The 19,313-nt window shown below is 41.4% G+C and overlaps 1 protein-coding gene and 1 long non-coding RNA gene across 7 annotated transcripts; one reads left to right on the top strand and one right to left on the bottom strand.

The window, feature by feature from the left end:
- On the top strand, positions 1-19,096 carry mcamb (melanoma cell adhesion molecule b). 5 transcript variants are annotated; one of them, XM_049726650.1, is made up of 18 exons: positions 1-148; positions 11,634-11,758; positions 11,833-12,064; positions 12,385-12,455; positions 12,530-12,614; positions 12,689-12,868; positions 13,058-13,185; positions 13,491-13,626; positions 13,695-13,807; positions 14,010-14,151; positions 14,260-14,387; positions 14,451-14,592; positions 14,947-15,027; positions 15,356-15,415; positions 16,130-16,171; positions 16,815-16,938; positions 17,443-17,551; positions 17,656-19,096. In XM_049726650.1, the coding sequence occupies exons 1-18, from the start codon at positions 1-3 to the stop codon at positions 17,656-17,658; spliced, it is 2,049 nt and encodes a 682-aa protein (XP_049582607.1). In that variant the 3' UTR covers positions 17,659-19,096. The 5 variants fall into 5 exon arrangements, with proteins under 5 accessions (XP_049582607.1, XP_049582606.1, XP_049582608.1 ...); XM_049726649.1 differs by having other exon boundaries at positions 17,646-19,096; XM_049726651.1 differs by lacking the exon at positions 14,947-15,027 and having other exon boundaries at positions 17,646-19,096.
- LOC125972717 (uncharacterized) lies at positions 142-16,936 on the bottom strand. 2 transcript variants are annotated; one of them, XR_007482900.2, is made up of 6 exons: positions 16,788-16,936; positions 12,648-15,453; positions 10,435-10,477; positions 10,029-10,125; positions 9,775-9,846; positions 142-4,328 (listed from the first exon to the last, which is right to left on the bottom strand). It is a non-coding gene; the product is annotated as an uncharacterized lncRNA (long non-coding RNA). The 2 variants fall into 2 exon arrangements; XR_007482899.2 differs by lacking the exon at positions 9,775-9,846.
- Positions 19,097-19,313: the final 217 nt, after the last annotated feature.

The following is a 19,313-nucleotide window of genomic DNA, read 5'->3' as shown; positions in this document are numbered from 1 at the left end:
ATGCTACTACACCCTCCTCCTGCCTCTCTCACACACACTTTCACACACACATCAGACGGACCTCCACTGTACCGATCAACAAGCATGGACGCACGGCTCTCTGCCTCTCTGCTGGCTGGACTTGTGTTCCTCCTTCACGGCTATACGGGTGAGTGCTGGGGGGAAAAAAAAAAACAATCTAACAGTTAAAAGTAACTAATGTGGACATAGTAGAGCTTTATAGAGATTTAAAAAAAGCTGCGGATCAGCTGTTTGGCTGTAGAGAAACTTCTGTGTAAACTACATGTGACTCATCCTCTTGCTTAGATTCAATTTGGGTGAAAAATGAGAGTGAATGTTGCTATGGCTGTTTTTAAAGGATGCAAATAGATTTGTTTTGGTGCACAGGCTTAGAGTTGTAAAATTGTTTTCACTTTTTTCAGACAGAATGACTTCAAGTCATGCATTTTTACAGCACATTATATTTCGCTGCTTTTGTTTTTTAATTTCAAAATTGAAAATATCACTGGCACGTGATTGGGGAGGTCAACTATAAGAGGATGTTGAACTCACTGTATAAAGTCGGTCACATAAGGTGGCTGTGTATTTTTAGCCCTCCGCAGAAGTTCTCTGCTTTCTCTCAGCTCCTATCTGACCGCAGCAGTATGTGCCCCTTTCATATCAGTTGAAGAAGTTCTCAGCGTACATTGGGATACATGCTTTAATGAATTATTTACTCGACCGGAGTCAATGTTTCTTGCGCACATTACATCGGAAGCAAAAGGTTGTTTATTTTTAGAGCAGCGTGACTCGGAATACGGCGTTAACGACTACTGAGCGGCTTGATTTGTGTCGTTGATGGACTTGTTTGTGTGTCACATGCCGTGGATGCTCATGCGGCCTCCGCCCATCCCGGACCTTTCCTCTCGTTCAGGGTCGGACTTCCCTCTCAACTCTTTGTCTTTGGCCACCTTTCCCTACCTCCTCCATACGTATTGTGTTTGTTCATCTTCCGTTTCGGGTCAGCCAGACTATTGTTCACAGGCTCCTACAAGTAACCTCCCTCACACTTGGTAGTCATTTCCTGGACCTCGCCTGGCTGGTTTGTGTCCCTGGTAACACCTGGACTGATTTATTATATTGAGTCATGTTATGCTAAGGAATTGTGTTGAAGGGCGATGAGGTTTAATTTGACCACCATCTTGTGGTACCTAAAGGAAATCTTAAATCTTTTGATGACGTGAATTCATTGTTTTGAAAAATGGCATCCTTTGGTTGTTGTTAGTTTGTGAGGGAAACACAAGTCATTTTGTGGGTCAACATGAGTGGCCCATCTTTTGTTTCCGCCATGACATCAGAGGAAAGACAGCCAGGGTGCTGAAGCGCAGCAGCGACCCAGGACATGTTCACTTCCTGTGACATGGGCCAATCAAGCTGGGGGCAAAGAGCAGCAGCTTTTGACTTGGCTCATGTAAAGGGCCCCGCTGTCTGCCCTTCACAGCGACAATAAACGGCTTTGTTCTGTCGCAGCATGAAAAATGGGGGCTCCACAGATCTGGTTGATGAGCAGCACAGCAGAACGGTTACCAGTCCATGAATTCTGATTTTTCCGGAAGATTTACACACAGTTACGTGAGACGCTTTCACTTGTGACCCTTCTTGGGAAAAGTCGTGTGGAGGTCTTTAGTTCATGTTCTTGAACATAAAAGACACTTGAACTGTCTTTTACAGTACTTTGAAGAAAACTAAAGGTATTTTATAGCCAACTATAATGTGATAAAAGTCAAGTCAAAGCTGACTAATCAATTAATACTTCTTTGACACAGTCTAGCGGATGCCAACTTTTTTGGACTATGGAAAAATTACATTGCACCTCTATCTGAATAATTTTTTTTAGAAAACAGGTAAATGTGATATGAATAAAGTTCTTGCTGGCACACAGTTGTCGTCCGTGCATTTTTGGGCATATTTGTTTTTGCGATAATGAACGGCGCCCCCGGTTCCCACCACATGTCCCGTGGTCCCGCTTGTATGAATATTTGATGATCAGAATAGCTGAAGCTAACAAAGCAAATTCCTATTCACGACCCCAGCCATCTTATTTTTGTACTCATGGCGACTCACTGACATTTCGACAAATCGGTTCAACCACAACTACACACAATACTTATTCTTTTTTTTTTAGTTTATTCTAGTATGAAGAAGCTCCACTCTAACTTTTCTATAAAGGCCTTTCTTCTGGGCTCTGACTGGCTACAATAGTGATACAGTTAGGCCTCCCCTTGCTTTGGCATCCATTTGACCGTCTGCTTTTAAAAATACCTTTCCATACATAGCTTTCAATTCTCTTCCGCTGCTCTACGCTTTCTGTTTTTCCTGACTCCCTTAAATGAATTGTGGATGAATACCATTCATAGCAGTGGCTAAATATAAAATGTCTTATTACTTTCAGGCATTTTAATTGCGGGATAAAGTCAGTCTTTTCAGTCTCACCACGTGCGATTGAATAATTGAGCCTATTACTGCACACTTTCAGGCATCCATCGAGCAGATTCTTGTCTGCGTGCTGAACAAAATGTGTCTTTATTCAGAGCGAGCTTTAACCCGTGTTGATGTGATCTAAGCATCCTGATTGCAACACTGTAACTCACGTGGATCCACATCAGTCTCACCTTTAAAGGGCAGACATTCCCAGAATAGTGAAACGAGAGACATGATAACTTCTGAAGAAAGAGTATTCAGAAAGTGTTGCTTTTTCAAACTATTATTTGCTCCCCTCTATGCTACAAAAGTGTTGTCGCAGACCACCTGCAAGCCAAAGGTTTCCTTTTACAGTCTGATGCTTCTATCGATGTGAATACTGTCCATTATCACCATTACCGGGTTCAATACTGAGCAGCGCTGGCGGCTGATTGGTGGACGCAGCTGCTTCCAGGACTTTGTGCTGTTGTCATCACTCAGCCACGGTAGTCCTATTATTGTGTACGCACGAAGCACGTCGAGCTTTTAAACAATTCGAGTCTCGATGAATGACATATTTACGGAAACGCTTGTTTTACAGTGGGAGGAAGGAAGTTGCAAGTGTGTTTTGTCTTACTAAACAATTAAAATTTCTATAATTCTTTTAACTGACGTCTAAACGGAAGGCCCACGATAAAGTTGCAAAATGTTTGAAATGTTAAATGTTGACACCAATCATGCAGCATAGTCACAATTATCAATGTCCAAATTTGAAATTTGAACAGATCCTTACAAAAAAAAAAAAAAATCAGGTTCTTTTTAATGCTAATAATGAGATATATTTCCTTATACACATTATTTTTTTGGGTTGAATCGCCACTTTGCAATAAATATAAAATACATATGGGGCAGTGTGTGAGGGTGGTGATTATTTGAATGCATTGCTCCCTTTGCCATGACAATATAATTCCAGCTGTATAGAGCGGATTAAAGGTTACCGGGCCTCTGGCTGATACCACTTAAATCTCCAAGATGAGAGCAACAGCTGCACACACCTGGTGACTGCAAAATGCTGAGAACACACACTCGTTCACTTTTCGACTGTTGTGATCATGAAATCACACTAGAGTCATACTTTCTGTTAACAAAGATCGTCACTGAAGTTGATGTATCGTACCAAGCACATCTTAAAGGTGACTTGTATTTTACTGTACCTAAAAGTTAAATACAACTGAACTGTAATGAAAAAAAAACCTACTCCACTTAAAAAATTTACAACCACTCGGGAGAGCCTCTCACGTTTCTCATGTTACATTTTGCCAATCACTGGGCTATGGAAACACAAAGCCACCTGCTTTGGACGTCTTGAATGACACCTTAGATGCTGTGTTAGCGCTGGCTAGCATCTCCGTATCTGTACAAATGTTACTGTCTAGGGTACCAAAACTAAAATAACGGGACAATGTTTGTCAGACTTTATAATAACAGACAGGCTCTGTTAGTGTTCGTCATGTAGATTATCGCAAAACAATACGTTTCTATCTGGTGTTTTATCTCCTTCCTGCAGCTAAATGACTGTAGATAAAAGCATGTTTTGTTTGTTTTGTGTGGAAATGTTGCCACAAGACTAAAAATGAATGGAGATTCTAATCCTGCTCTTTGTTGTTTGGACTTCAAGTTCATTGGTCACAAAGGTGACTGTAAATGACATTTTAGAGATTGTCTTGTCAAAAACACAAACAGGATGAAGTTCTGTGGCGTCTGCAGATTCTTTGCGGGTGAATGAGGGTACCTTTTGAAACGGGGGGGTAAGGCAGGATGTCTCCTGACATTTTTGCATTCAGAGAGTTTGGTTGTTTCGCGTAGTTGGCACTGAGCTTGAGTGTTCACTGAAAACAAAAAAAATGCGTCATTACAAAGTGTGTGCTCTAATAATAACAATAATAAAGATTCAAATAATTGAAGACTTTAGTGAGATGTTTGTGGTGCGAGATGCTAAAATGTGCACAACTGACTCGTAATTCGCTCTGTTACCTGGTCACATTTTATAAAGACACATCCTGTCCTACAGCTCCCCTAGTGGTCGAGAATGATAACCTACTTTAAAGTGCACCATATATGCAGTCACCTATCCATTAATTTACATCAACAAGATAATATTAATGACAAAATACTAACACAAATGGATCTGCCAAGTGCCAACATATTTGGATTCTCTTAACATTGTCTATTCAAGCTCCAGATCAGGTTCTCCGTTTCCAACGATATCAATGTGCTTTTTGTTCCCAGCAGGGGTCAAAGTTGACTTTATAGCTCCGAGGGGAGCCAGCTGTTCCTGCTTGTCATTCACACTGACGCCGGTGCCACACGGATTCTCGGCTTTCACAAATGATGAACATTCCTGGACACTGCATGGGGTGTGAAGTAACAAATGTAGTGGGCATTCCCAAGAAGAATGCTTGGGGTGTGCACACGGAGGAGTGGTTGTGGGACAAGTGCTATAGTGTCATAAAACACAGCCAGGGTGAACCCATAGCTTCTCTGCCAAAGTCTGCTGGGATAGAGTGCTACATACTCCTTCAAAAGTGCTATAAAAATGGATGGCTGGATGGGTAAATAAAAGCAATAGTAAGATCGAATTATCTCTGAAAAAATAGGATTTGATCAGAAAACGCAGTGCGTGAACAATGAAAGTAGGGACATTAGTGGAAGTCAAGTTACAAATTGAAGTTTACGGTGTGATATATAATCCAGTATATTTATATGAGCGATTGGCTTTAGTAGCGGCACTACTAAAAAAAAAAGTTAAAAAAAAAGTCTGCTCACAGAGCCTGCAGAACATCAACCAGACATAACAGTGCAAGGGAAACGTGATCCAAGACTCTTTTAGATGGTCCAGATGGCCGGACTTACACCTGTGTGATTGACATCATCCAGTATGCACTTAAGCGTTTTCCCGGGAAACACTTTATAGCAGCCAGAACCCCCAAAACAGCCAGACAGATATTTTTTTTTTGCAAAGAAGAAAGCAAATACATGGCCGCCATTGTGTACGTTATCACGACGTGGAGACAATGTGTCAGGAAGTACGCCGCTGAGGCAATAGTGACTGATTCAATATCTCGGATACATTCCAGTTCTCCCTCGACCCCCTTATGAGAATAAGCAATATTGAAAAAAGCTGTTTTGGACTTTTTTGTTTTGAACGTGGCCGTTACAGTTAGAGAGGCTCCAAATTGATACGTGAGGGGGTCCTGAGGGAGACACAGGTGGAGACGGGAGTCCTGTCAGGAGGGTTTGCATCTCTGCTTAATAATGGATGTTGTTTCCCTGAAATAATGCTCCTAATGCCCATTACAATGCTTTTAACCTAATGCAGCCAAGCGGGCCGCAGCCACGGGCCGTGCGTCAACTCCACAAAGTCAACCCATGTTGTTTAGTTACATGACGTAATTTGGAGCACTTAACAGTCATGGTTTGGGCTCTTCTCCACTTGACTGTAAGGCAAACATTAAATACCACTCTTTTCTTTTTATCTTATTTTCTGATGTTTTGTGTGTCAATGAAGGCATGTCACTTTGGTACTAAATCAAACCCGGATCACTTTGGTGGGGTTATGCCGTACTGCTTAAAATAGTTTTTAATGATTTTATAATTGGTTTTGATTTCATTGACGTGACTGAAGTGCCCAGTAAGTAGAAACAGCTGATGCGGAGCTCAAGAGATCGTTGTTTTCATTTCACTGTTACAGCTTCATATCGAGTCACATGACGTGTTTAGTATCAAACTAGTTCTGACAAGGCACTTATCAACCAAGGCATGTGGTCAACTTAATGATTCTCAATCATTTATTGGTATGATCCTTCTATAATGACATTTTGGTGGCAAAACGTTGATCTAAACTTAGACCTGATCAGACCACGCCTAAATGTTGGCGGTCTGCAGCTCTAACACGATTTTAATAAATTTGATTGGACCTCTGCTGACATATCAAAGTTGTCATCTTACCATGTGATCATCAAAACTGATGAAAACACCAACGCATAAGTCAGTGGAACAATCTCACGGTAAAAGTCCATCTATAGTCGTAATTTTCGACTCAAATTTGCGCTCCCATACTTGTAAAGTCATGGAGCGTCTCTACCACATCACTACAATCACCCCTGTCCGAAAATATCGTCCCTGTTGGCCTTTCCCATACTTTGGAGTAATTTGTGTTATTTTACCTCGGCCCTCTCCGAAGCGGGCTCGTGCGGGGACCGCGCTGTACAGTTTGGGACGTGGGAAAAAGGATGGAGTGGGCGTTTGTACCATCATGTGAACAGGCATGAGGAAGTGCCTCACTGAGATGCAATCGGACAAAAAAAAACACACACATGCTTACAAACGCAAGTCGGCATACATTTGAGGCTAATTTATCTTTTATGAGAAAGTTTTGGATCTGGACGTGGGAATACTTTACACGATGTCAAAAGTCAATGCTTTTACATTTTTTTGTGTATGTGTGGGAAGCAAATTGGCTATTAAGAGCAAAAGTCAAATCAGGATTTGGGTTTAAAAACAACACAATACCCTAATTAGGATTTTAAAAAAAGTGGCAAAAATCGAAACCCGAGTTGTCTTTATTGGCCAATGTTGGAGGTCTTCTGAGGTCTCTTACATCCCACGAATGGTGAGAAACATTTGTCAATATTGTACAAGCAAAAACATAAATTCATGTCATCGCCCTGGTGTTGTAAGACTTGTGACCACCCGCACCCCTCCTGCAAGACAAATTGGAGTCTGGTGAGCTGAAAAGCGAGCCAGCATCAGCACGAGCCGATCACCACGGCAGGTGGTTTGTTGAAACCCAATATGGAGTCAGATCTCCGTCAGAAACCAGAGAAGGAACGCGCTTCCCTCCTTCCATTCTCTGCTCCTGTGTGGTCTGCTCTTATTGTCACCACTTTATTTACATTCTCTGCATCCTTGCTTATCCTGATACTGAATGGAAATCTCGGCATGTTTGCCTAAGCAAAGGTTTCTGCCAATTCGGTGCGACAAGCCGACTCCATTTTTTGCTGGGGAATCACGAGAATGCAAAGTTCACCGTGTATCTGCTCCATCTGTTTCTGTCCATCTCTTTGTGTCCATGTCACCTGAACATGTCCAACTGTTAGCCACGTCTCATTTAACCTTGGGTTGGGTCCGCCATCTTGACAAAAAAAATATTTATGTAGTTCTTTGAGAGTTTCAAACCATGCAAATCCACCCATTGTTTTCTATACCGTTCATCGTGTTCTGGCTTACATGGAGGTTGAAGCCAATCCCAAGGGATGGCAGTAAATCATCCGACTTGGACTTGTTCACACGCCAGCTGCACGAACATCAGCTATTTGAACCACTAGCGAATCCTTAACGCTTTCTTCACGTTATGTTCAAAACTCTTATCGCAGTTGGCTCATCTGCATACGACAGTTATCAGGACATTAGGAATCCTATCAGTTTCCTCCATCCAGAATCCAGTTACAAGATACTATTTGTGAATACGATGATAGGCTAAGTTCTTCCATCTTCACTTGAGTTGCTGAGTCCAAATACCAACAAACATGGTTGTCAAGGGGGTTTTAGGGAAGCCCCTCACTCCTCACACCAAACCACAAGCGTCTGACGTATGGAGCAGATGTCATTGAGCGGTCATTGTCGTGCAAATGTAGGCTTAAACACTCAAACAGTAGACAAAAATATATATTCATTACTTTATAGAATATTTATGCAACACTATGGAGCAGTGGGCGGGTTTTGGTGTGTGTGTGTGTACTGGTTTTAAATGTCCCGGGATGCGTCACAAAGCTTTAATGTGATTGATGAATGTGTGACAAGGCCTTTAGTGTCTATGATTTCAAGACTTTCCCAGCGCATTCTTGTGAGCCGTTCGCTCAGTGGGGTGGAGCGAAACTAAGTGGGGGCTACTGTCGTGGCACTAGATCTTCGTGAGATGGAGTGCGGGGGCCGACTAGTAATTCAAGACCAGCCTCATTTGCGCTGAAAATTTGCAATGTTACGTCCTCTGTAATCCTGCGGAAAGTATTTGGGCATGCTTATTGATACAAATTGTGAGATCAATTAATTTCTCTTATGACTTCCAGAGCAGTGACTCGATTTCCGCTATGACATGCAGACCTCTTGACCTTTGCACTCCTCCTCCAGATATTCCAAGTGCTCCACTGACAGATTTGTTAAATAAATGTCCATGAACTCAACTTCTTGCTTGTTCACACATCTTCTCCATCTTCATCTTTGCATGATCATCTGTTAACATTGTAGCAAATTTCTTAAGACTCCACCGATTTCTCATGCTCCCCTTCGCTCTGTCTCATGTCCTGATGTGAGGGTCTTCTATTCCTGGCATGAGTTGGGTCAGCGCGCTGTCAGGCTGCAGTATCATGTAAGCAAACAAGTTTGATAGGCCATTGTTATTCTTAGATGTGACAGGACTGGAAACATGTCGCAGATCTCTGTCGCTGGTGCCAAGTGACGCGCATGGCGGATTGGAATAAGATCCTGGAGTTATTTAGAAGCTAATTAGACTCCCCTTGTGTTTCGTCCCAATGTAATCACCAACCAGGCGATCACCTTTTGAGTTTATAACAACACACTCTCACGTCATACTTGTTGAGGGCAAACAATGACAATGCTGCACTGGTATGTAAATATTAATATGCTACCTTTGATTAATTAAACACCCTGGATGGAAGAAGAGATTCCATTAACACACCACTTTTGTCCACATATCAAAACAAGATTCTAATCTGCATTTAAAAAAGCTTTAAAAAGTATTTCTTGCCTGATGGAGTATTTTGTCCGTGATTAAACACTTCTAAAATATTTTGATGTAAATTGTATGTTTTCAGTGCAAGATTCGTTCGCAACTGGATGGACGTCAAGTTGGAGTTATTGTTCATAACTCAGAGTATAGGCTGTGTTGGATTGCCAGGTCACGTTAAGGTCTGTTGGAAGCGGCCATCTTTGTTTTGGGCGGGCTGCCAATGGCGAAAAAGGGATTTGCGAGCTAAACGGTGAACGGCAGCTTTCATGGAGCGTAACTCCAAACAGACTGAAACTTTTGAACAAGCAAACAGAAAATCTCAACCTACTCACTGATCCGTATGTGTGGACCCGGCTTAAACAAAAACTCCCAAGATCAATTGCGGCTATCTTATGTGTCAATAACAGATTCAGCAATTAAAATTGCTGTGTGTGAATCTGAAAATGTGTGAAAATGACTTTGCTGGCAGGAAAAGCAACATCCTCTCTCAAGTGGAAGCTCAATGCTTTTCTGTCATACTAACTTACGACTATTATCGCCAACTGCTCTCAATCGATTTTGCGGCCTCATGTAGTGCGAGCTTCTCCTCATTCGATGCACTGCACATAAAATACAAGTGACATTTAACACAGTCTCCCATGAATAGGCCTTCAGTGGTGAGATGTATCAGGTAGAGGAAGTGGGGCAGAATGTTGCTGGGGGGGGGGGTGAGTCAGCATTGTCCTTCCATCACTAATGGGTAGGAAATGTCTACCTACGAGATTTTAATTGGATCTCTTACCCGTCCAGCTCCATTAGGTCCCGAATGGCAACACACAGCAGAGCGACGGCAAGGTGGGGGTGTCCATAATGGAGATGGGTGCACTGTTTAAGTCCATCTATAACAAAACAAGGCATTAAAGAAGTAAACATAGCATAAAAAGTCAGCAAATGTGTGTTTGGTAGATGATTTCTTCTGGTGGTTGAAGGTCGTGTAATATTTTGCTCGAACTTGTACTTGTGAGCGGAAAAATTACGAAACCTGTTTAATGTGCTTGTTTGAAATCCACTGTCCTTGACAGACAGATAATCTTTGGACTAAAACCTTGCTCCAAGCTCACGGCGAGAAGTTACCAAACAAACACGGGGCCGCCTGGCTTTCACATGTAAACACGAGACGAAATGGGAGCATGTGAGTTTTTTATTACCTTCAGGGTCACTTGGAGGCCAATTCCAAAAGAGGAAGGGATCCTATTGAGAGAAAGGTCAATGCAAGACTTGATCAATGATATGTAATGGTCGGAATGAATGTACTGTATTTATTAGCTCCAACCACAATTATTTTTATGACAACAATAAATGATGAGCCAAGCCATCAATTATGAGTCTATTCGCCACAAAAACCAAACATTCTCGCTTCATGTTAGAAATGAATCTAATTCTTATGTCAGTGGGAAATTTAGGCATCATGTGACATCAGAAGTTCATAACTTCACAATCTAGTAGACACTGAAATTAAAGGCCAACGGAATTATTCATTTTGTGGTCTGGTGGGTTAGGGTATTAATATTAATATTGTGAAAAACATCAGAAAAAGGTCAGAATATGTATTACAAGAAAAAAACAAAAAAGTGTCAAAATTATGGTTTGTTTGAAACACTGGCGATGATTAAATAAAAAATGGAGGGGGGGAAAATGGTCATCATAATAAAAAAAAAATTGTTATTTATTTCTAAAACTTTCATTGTAATTCTATTTTTTGGCTGGCCAAAATTTGGCAGTTTGAAATGGCAAAATACATTGTTCACTTTTTCCAAATTTTACAGCATTATTCCAAAATGAAATAAATTATTATTTTCCTTTAAAATGTTACACCCAATCCTCCATCATGACAAAACAACTGTTTTCTTCTATTTTTAAAATTGAAACCTTTTACATACTGTTGGTATTCCTATTCTCAATTTTGAGCTCAGGTGTTTCCACCCATTAGATCCTGAGGTCTTATTATCCACTGTGGACATGTGCTGCACATTTAAAGGATGCATGACATCATATCAAGCTCCGAAAAAGAAAACCAGTTGTCCCTCAAAGGCAGTCTGGGATGGAACAGTGGGGGCACTGTGCCGGCCGGGTAAAATGAGCCTTTCTTCCTGCCAGAGGGTGACATAGTGGAATGCAGCACATTCATGTGGACATGGGTGGGCGCCTCATTCTCGTCATAGCGACTCTTCTTTGTGTTTACGTTGTGATGGTGTTGAACCACAAGTGTTTCACCATACTTCGCCCACAAGAACAATTCTCCACTTATGTTTTACAGTTTGACAATAATCTTGCCACGACTGTCAATTTGAAACCGCTTGTGCATAAAACTGCAATGTAAAGGCTTCTTCTATTCTCTATCTGTTAGCATGGGCGGTGGTGGAGGTGAGCATGGAGGACAGGGTGGAGGTTTACAAAGGAGACACAGCTCAGATCACCTGCATGTTCACCTCAGATGAAGGAATTGGCGGTTTGATCATACAGTGGTTCTATGTGAGTTTCCTGACCTCATACATGAAGTTCAAAATATGCTATCATTGCACAATAACAGTAATTCTGATCTCCAGGTGTTAAGAACAGGAGAGAAGAAGAATATCTACTATCAGGACGCCACTATGCAAGTGGTGGAACGAAACACGCAGTTCACGGACCGTATCATGGTCAACGTGACGGCGGCCACCGGTGAGGTGGTGTTGACCATCGCCAACGTGCAACTTATAGACCAGCTCGAGTTCATCTGCCTCATCAAGAGTTTGACCGATGGCGTCTCTGAGGGACGCACCAAATTACTGGTGTTCGGTAAGACGCAAGACAGAGCCGTCATGAATCATTGGCTTCTTGTTTCTAGGGCTGAATAATTTTGTAAAATATATTTTAATTGCAATTTAATAAGTGATTAAGTCACATTAAATATGTAAAAAAATCTTTGTTTTCATGTTTTATGAAACAATGATATAAATAAATTAATAAAATATATTGAGTGTACAGTATTTAAAAAAAATCCTTTTATGTTTTATGAAACAATACGATATAAATAAATTAATAAAACATATTTTGAGTGTAACGTATTTAAAAAATCATTTTAAACAAATTATTGATCGAGTTGTTTTATTACACAGAAAAACCAGATTTCCCAACCATAGAGGGAGTGCAGACGGGTGTCCTTGCCGATGAAGACACACTGTCCAAGGTAACACTGCTTTCCATATACTAAATGATGACATCATCATCATCAGAATTGATCCTACTTCTACTATTTTCCAGATTGGCTCATGCGAGGTCAAAAATGGCTTCCCCAAGCCAAACATTACGTGGTACCGAAACAACGCTCCGTTACGAGTTAGTGACGGTGAGACATGTGATGACTGTGATGAACGCGTACCTCAGTTCCACCAGGTCACATTCCGTGTGTTGTTTTTGCAGTGGTGAGTGTAGTGGCCAGCACCACCATTGAGTCCAGCGGCCTCTTTTCCGTGAGGAGTGAGCTGAACCTGAAGGTGATGAAGGAGGACAAAGATGCTCGGTTCTACTGCGAGGTCACCTACCTCGTTCCAGGAGGAACCAGAATGACTGAGACCAACCACATTAGCATCACCGTGTACTGTGAGCTTCACGCAACCCAACGCACCAACACGAGTCTTTTCACACAAAGACGTGATGTAACAAATGCATGTCAGACAGTTATTTTATTAAATTGGATTTGAATTAAACCCGGCATTTGGTTTAATCAGGAATTTTAGATTTCCGATAATGACACTTCACCTCTGATCCCGTTTCTGTATTACGTTTCAGACCCGTCCACTGCTGTCCACGTGTGGGTGGAGTCACCAAAAGGAAAAATTAAAGAGGGCGATTCAATTATATTTAATTGCCATGGCAACGGTAATATGGCATCCTCTGTTTCAATCAAGCACGGAACCGTAAGCGACTATTATTATTTCTTCCATACAGGGGTGCCTTGAGATATAAGTGACTCAACTTTTGGAGGTATAAGATATCAATTGTTTCAAGAAATTTCTGCAACCTGAATTTTGAGAAACTCTATAGGCTAATAATTAGCAAATATGTATTGTTGATAAGCAACAAATAAATACCTGGCATATTTTCTCAGCTGACCAGAGAGGGGAGGGGTGAGCAGTTACTATATCTCAAGGCACTACTGTAAGCTCCTCACTTAAATTGTCCAGCCCTCTCATTTACATGTCTTTTCAATTGTTTTTAATAGACAGAATATAATGTGGAGTCCAACATGCTGGTGCTGGAAAATGTGACCCGCCTCCAGAGTGGAGATTATGAGTGTATCTCAACGGACGTGAACACCTTTGAGGAGCTCTCAGGGAACACGACTGTGTTTGTTAATTGTACGTCTCCGGCCAATAAAGTTTGCTTTACCGCCGCTACCACTCTTGATTATTTACTGTGAATGCAGACCTCGACCCCGTGGTGGTGCTGCCCAGCTACGTGGAGATGGCTCAAGGCGAGGAGTGGACAGCCACCTGTAACGCCCTGTCTTCTCTACAGACCCACACAGCTTGGTTCAAGGTCTCGCACGCACACGGTTTTGTCATCTTAAAATTTTTTTTGCGATCCAGACCTCACTGTGTGGTTTTCGTTGCTATAACGACCGAGGGTGGAGCTAGGAAAGCGCTACCCTTCGAATTCTGAATCTTTTAAATTACAATTACTTCTTATTCATAATAAAAGTGATAAAATATCAATGATTGTTGACTTTGTGTGCTTTTAGGATGGACAAGAGGTGTCGACGGGCCACATTTTAATGTTGACGGATGTCACCTTTGACACTGCGGGGACGTACAAATGTGTGGTGAGCGTTCCTGAAATTGATGGCATGGAGAAGATGGCCACCCTTCAAGTCCATGTCAAAGGTCTGTTTACTTATTATTATTTCAATCTAGATGTTGAGTTACTAATTGTAGAAAAAACTGTGTTAGAATGATCATTTGAGACAAACTAACTTTTTACTCGCTGTTCAGGTGCCCCAGAGATTATGAAACCAGAACACACAGACATCGAGGAGAGTGTGTCCAGCACAGTGGACCTAACTTGCCATGTACGAGGGTTCCCGGCTCCAAGCGTTATCTGGACCACCGCTGATGGAAAGGTACCACTGACCATTGCCCTCCAATTCTGGAATGGAACCTGACTAATTGCTATATCACTCCAGATTCTGGAGACCACATCCCAAACTGAGATGGATGACAGCGTCCACAGCATTGTGAGCGTGGAGGTCACATCAGACCTAACCGCCTTCTGTAACGCCTCCAATGAGTACGGCGCTGACGCGCTGGCATACAAAATCAAAGCTAGTGAGTTCCTGCCTGGCCTTTGCATTTTCGTATTAGGGTCGAGCATCTTGCCATCTCTGAGGGTGATGACATACGTTCACAATGTTCCTCAACAGATATGATCATATATATTCCAATTGACATAGGCTACAATTATTGACTCAACATATTTTACATATTCATAGTACACATTCAACAATGACACATCCGTTTGGACTCCACCCAGACTTGCTTGAGCCCCCCTCCCGATGTTCCCGTGGTCTGTGTCACATCCGTTATTTGTGTTTAGACTGTGTTAACGTGTTATGTGTCACTATTGTTTTACCCTTCCCCCACCATTTAATGTTGTGACCACCCCTCTGCACCTTACTCCAGTTGTACACACCACAGCAGCAGCTACTACCACTAGCACAAGCACCATTGGCACAAGCACTCTTTCTTCTTCTTCTTCTACAGGTAAGGCTACAAATCACTGCAATCTCTGCCTGGCTGCACATATACATATTTAAACTCACTTGAGAATCGGTGTTAGTATTCAGTCAGGCTCTTAATACAGTAACAGGAAAATTAAAGTACTTAATAGACACACTCTCTGTTTACGGTCCTCATAGAGCCTTGAGAACCTTCTCCACCCCCCCCTCTGTGTTCCTCTGGTGTGTGTCACATCCGTGATTTGTGTTTAGGCTGTGCTAATGTGTTGATTGTGTGTCACTATGGTTGTGGCCTCCTCCCGTGTGTGTTCAAATGTTGTGACGTCCGCTGTGTGCCTCTTACCTTATTGCAGTTGTACACATCACAGCAGCAGCTACCACCACACGCACAAGCACTCTTTCTTCTTCCACAGGTAAGGTCACAGTCGCTCTGCATCATCACTGCGTATAGCTGCAACATTTACACAACATGGTGAAACTCGCTGGAGGGGGCAGCGTGAAATAAGCGTAATAGTTTGGGATTTTGTAAGATGGAGACTATTGGTCTTCAAAGTGTGGTGTGAGTGCTACAAGGTTCTCTCGAGAGGAACAATTGCACTTAATCTTGAAAACTGTTTAAACGGTTCGGTATTTTTTTTGTTTTATTAAACTTTTATATGTAAAACATTTTAATTCCATTATTTTCATAAAATACATGTATAAGGATACAAAATTAGTACAAAGCTATGATGATATGGGCTAAGGCTAGTTAGAAAACTTGCAGGCCGATAGTGTGACTGTTAGGAAGCAGCTGAAACTCGCCTGACTACCATTAGGGGAACTCTCTGGTGCCTCCTCAAGTCTAGTTAGTTGTCCTAAAGCATTCCAGACATTTCCAGACCTCTTAGATGAACAAGGTTTCCTGGTTTCTGTTTCTTACCAAGTGTCACTTTAATGACATTACGCAGGAGAGCTGTGCGACTGACCGCCATCACACGTTCTCACCGGATGCTCATATTTCAAATCACTTCATACTGTATTCAATGTGTTGGAATATATGTGTGTGTGTGTGTGTGGCCTGCTAGTTAGAGTTATTCAATTACCCCTTGCCTCCCCACTGATGATTGTACTCATGTGGTTTTTCTCAGTCAAAGCAGCAACCGCTATTCCACCAGAGAAAATCAGGAAAGGTTTGTACAGTATGTCACTCTGGTGCTCAAGGGTCCACTTTCTGCTCTCTCGCTGGCTCTCCTGACCAGAGGTGTCAAAATCCAGGTCCAGAAATGCTTCTAATCAATGGGCAGGTAAACCAGCGAGCTCCCGGTTTATCTGTGGGCTAGGTTGATTAGAAGCCAAACCGTGGCAGGGGTTTTCCATTCTGGACCTGGATTTGACACTTCTGCTCCTGCCAAATGAACGCCACCATTCCCAGCATGCATCAGCACACTTTCGCTCTCCTCCACTTCAGAATGTTTGTACCTTCTTTTTCTCTCTAGGTTGCCAGGTTTCATTTTTTTTCCCCCAAATAAGTTGGACTGTAGATCTTTTTATGTTTGTAAACAATAGGCACCGTGTAACTTCTGGGTGGCAGAAAAGTAAAATGACTGAAACGTAAAAAAAAAAATACTATACATTAAAAAAACATACATTTGCCCTGTTGTGCTCAGAGTTTTTGCCACCCGGAAGCAGGTGTGACAAAAGTTCTATTCCGAGGCAAGATCCCTCCACGCTGCAGCATGCTGCACAGTCGGCCTCCTCCCACCATGCACCTGACCCCACAAGCCTTCATTTTCCACCAACGCTGACCTTGTTTCTTTGCATCTTCACCACCAGAGGGCAACGGGGTAATCATTGTCGTCATCATCATCTGCATCCTGCTGCTGGCCATCTTGGGGAGCGTGCTCTACTTCCTCTACAAGAAAGGAAAGATCTGCGGCCGCTCCGGCAAGCAGGACCTGTAAGTGCACATCATGATCAGTCAATACTGTTTTTTGTTTTCTTGCCCAGGATGAACATCATTATTTTGTTATTTTTAGGATTACACATAGTGCATTAAAAAAAAAAAAAAAAAAAAAATGCCTTAGGAAAGTCCACTTAGCTTAATGCTAACAGACAATGGAAAATGCCATTGACATACAGGCAGCTAGCTTTGATAGTTGTGATCTTAGAAGAAACGAATATTCAAACACAAATAGTGAAGCAACACATGCAGACAGATATACTCACAGGTATACTTGAACCTCTATGAGAAATGACTCAAATTACAGTATCTCAGTATCTGGCTGTATAATACTGCCCCCTGGTGGCAAAAGCGGGTACACCAGAAGTTGCAGCACAGTAAATTGAATTGCAGCATCCAGCCATGACGTCCAAATCGTTACATTCTAGTTGTGGGTTAACTCTGTTCTTTAAAAATATCATATTAAAATGGATGATTTTCAACATATTTTGTGTCTCGTAGCACCAAAGAAAAATCCAGCAAAGACAACATTGTGGTGGAAATGAAGAGCGACACCGAGGACGCCGTTCTCCTCGGGGTCAACGGAGAGAAATTACCCTCCAGCAACCAGGTAAACATCTACCCCGTGCGACACCAGTAAAAGCTTTCCTGTCCTCCATGCACTTACCTCTTCCAACTTTTTTGTCTTTGCTTGTCCTGCGGAGTAAACAACAGTGAGGAGGAAGCCACCGCTGTGACCCGACGACACTCGCTGATGGCTCCCAGCTTCCACCGCAGCCTTTTTTTTCTGTCAATCAAAAGCTGTCTGAGACCCCAAAATGATCACACTGGGCTTGATTCCATGCAACACTGTTTGAATGAGGCGGTCCGTTTTGTATGTTGCTGAAACACCGTTGAGCAGGGACTATTTTTTTATTGCCGAACAATCACTATAGAGCTACCCGAACAATCTCTTCCTCCAGTGTACATATTGTCATCCGTGTATATATATTTCCTTATTTAAAGTGTATTGATTATGAAGAGCAGAGACGGCTGTTCTGCAAAAGTCCGTACACTGAAAATATTTGTGTATATGTCACAAGTCAAAACATATTTTTGCCTTTTAGTGCTTAAATCATCAAATCGACATCCTCCCTAAAATCTTAAGCTAGCGTCTCCACTGTAAAGGATATATTTTTGCAAACCTGTTATAAATTATTATAGATTTCACATCATAGAATTAACATCTAGCATTAATTTTTGTTCCTTCACATTCTGAATACTGCATGTGTGTGTGTTCAAGCTTTACAAATAGTAAACTATTAGGCCAAAGAGATTACGTCCGGAGCTTTGAATATATATATGCAAAAAAAAAAAAAAAACACGTTCTACTGTTAAGACATGAAGCATGGTGATTTTTTTTTTTTTTTTTAGTGCACTGATTTCTCTGTGGTCTCCACTTGTGTTTCTTGAATGTGAAACTTATTTGTGTGATGTGAAAATGAAAGCTTATCTAGTGACTGCATCGTTGTCCTCTCTGTGACGGACAGCAGGCTTGTCTATGAAATCGTATTCATGTGTTCAGTGAATATTTAAGCGCAAAAAGCCAAAGTGACAGAATCTCTACCCATGTGAAGCCTTCTTTTCAGTTAACTCATTCACTGCCAACCCAGTTAAAATCTTTTGACAATTATAGGCGTCAATGGCAGTGAATGAGTTACGGTTTTGAAGAAAACAATAGCGTGGCCTTTGTATTTGCAAAAAAAGAATAAAAGAGATGGTTTTGATACTTTTTTTTTTTTTTGGAAGTGTCATGGGAGAATAGCTCTCACATTGTCCGGAAATTGAGTTTGCCAGTATACTTTTGATATGTGCAAGTCGTCATTTAATGGAGAAAATATCGCATCATACTAGTTGGTGAGCGTTTATCTGTAAAGATGTTTTCGTGCCTTGTGACATTCTGGTATTTGGATCATGATCCTGTAGAGTCCTGCTACTACTTGTGCAGTCCTGTTGATGAAACGCTCAAGTTGTTTTATGAACTTCCATTACTCATTTTTTTTAAAATCAGTTGTTTACGTATGCCCTTTAAATCACTAGAGACATGAAATGTAAAGTGATGCCTTTTCAAATCATTTTTTTTAAATTCTACTGAATAAAAATATTGTTGAAGGGAGTGTTCATTGTTTGAAATGAATTTTAATTTATAACGCTAACCCAATTCAATTATGGAGGATCTGTATGCCTTACTATGATGGAACAGTTTCAGAGTTTTAGCGTCCAAAATAAAGGTTTAATTTATATATATATTTTTAAAAAATCCTGTATTTTAGTGCTGCTTTTAACATACAAATTTCAGTGGTTTTATTTATTTTATAATTTTTTATCTATGT

The sequence above is a fragment of the Syngnathus scovelli genome, chromosome 7 (genome assembly GCF_024217435.2).
Source record: "Syngnathus scovelli strain Florida chromosome 7, RoL_Ssco_1.2, whole genome shotgun sequence".
Taxonomy (NCBI): Eukaryota; Metazoa; Chordata; class Actinopteri; order Syngnathiformes; family Syngnathidae; genus Syngnathus; species Syngnathus scovelli.
This window is presented reverse-complemented; position numbering and strand designations above follow the sequence as displayed.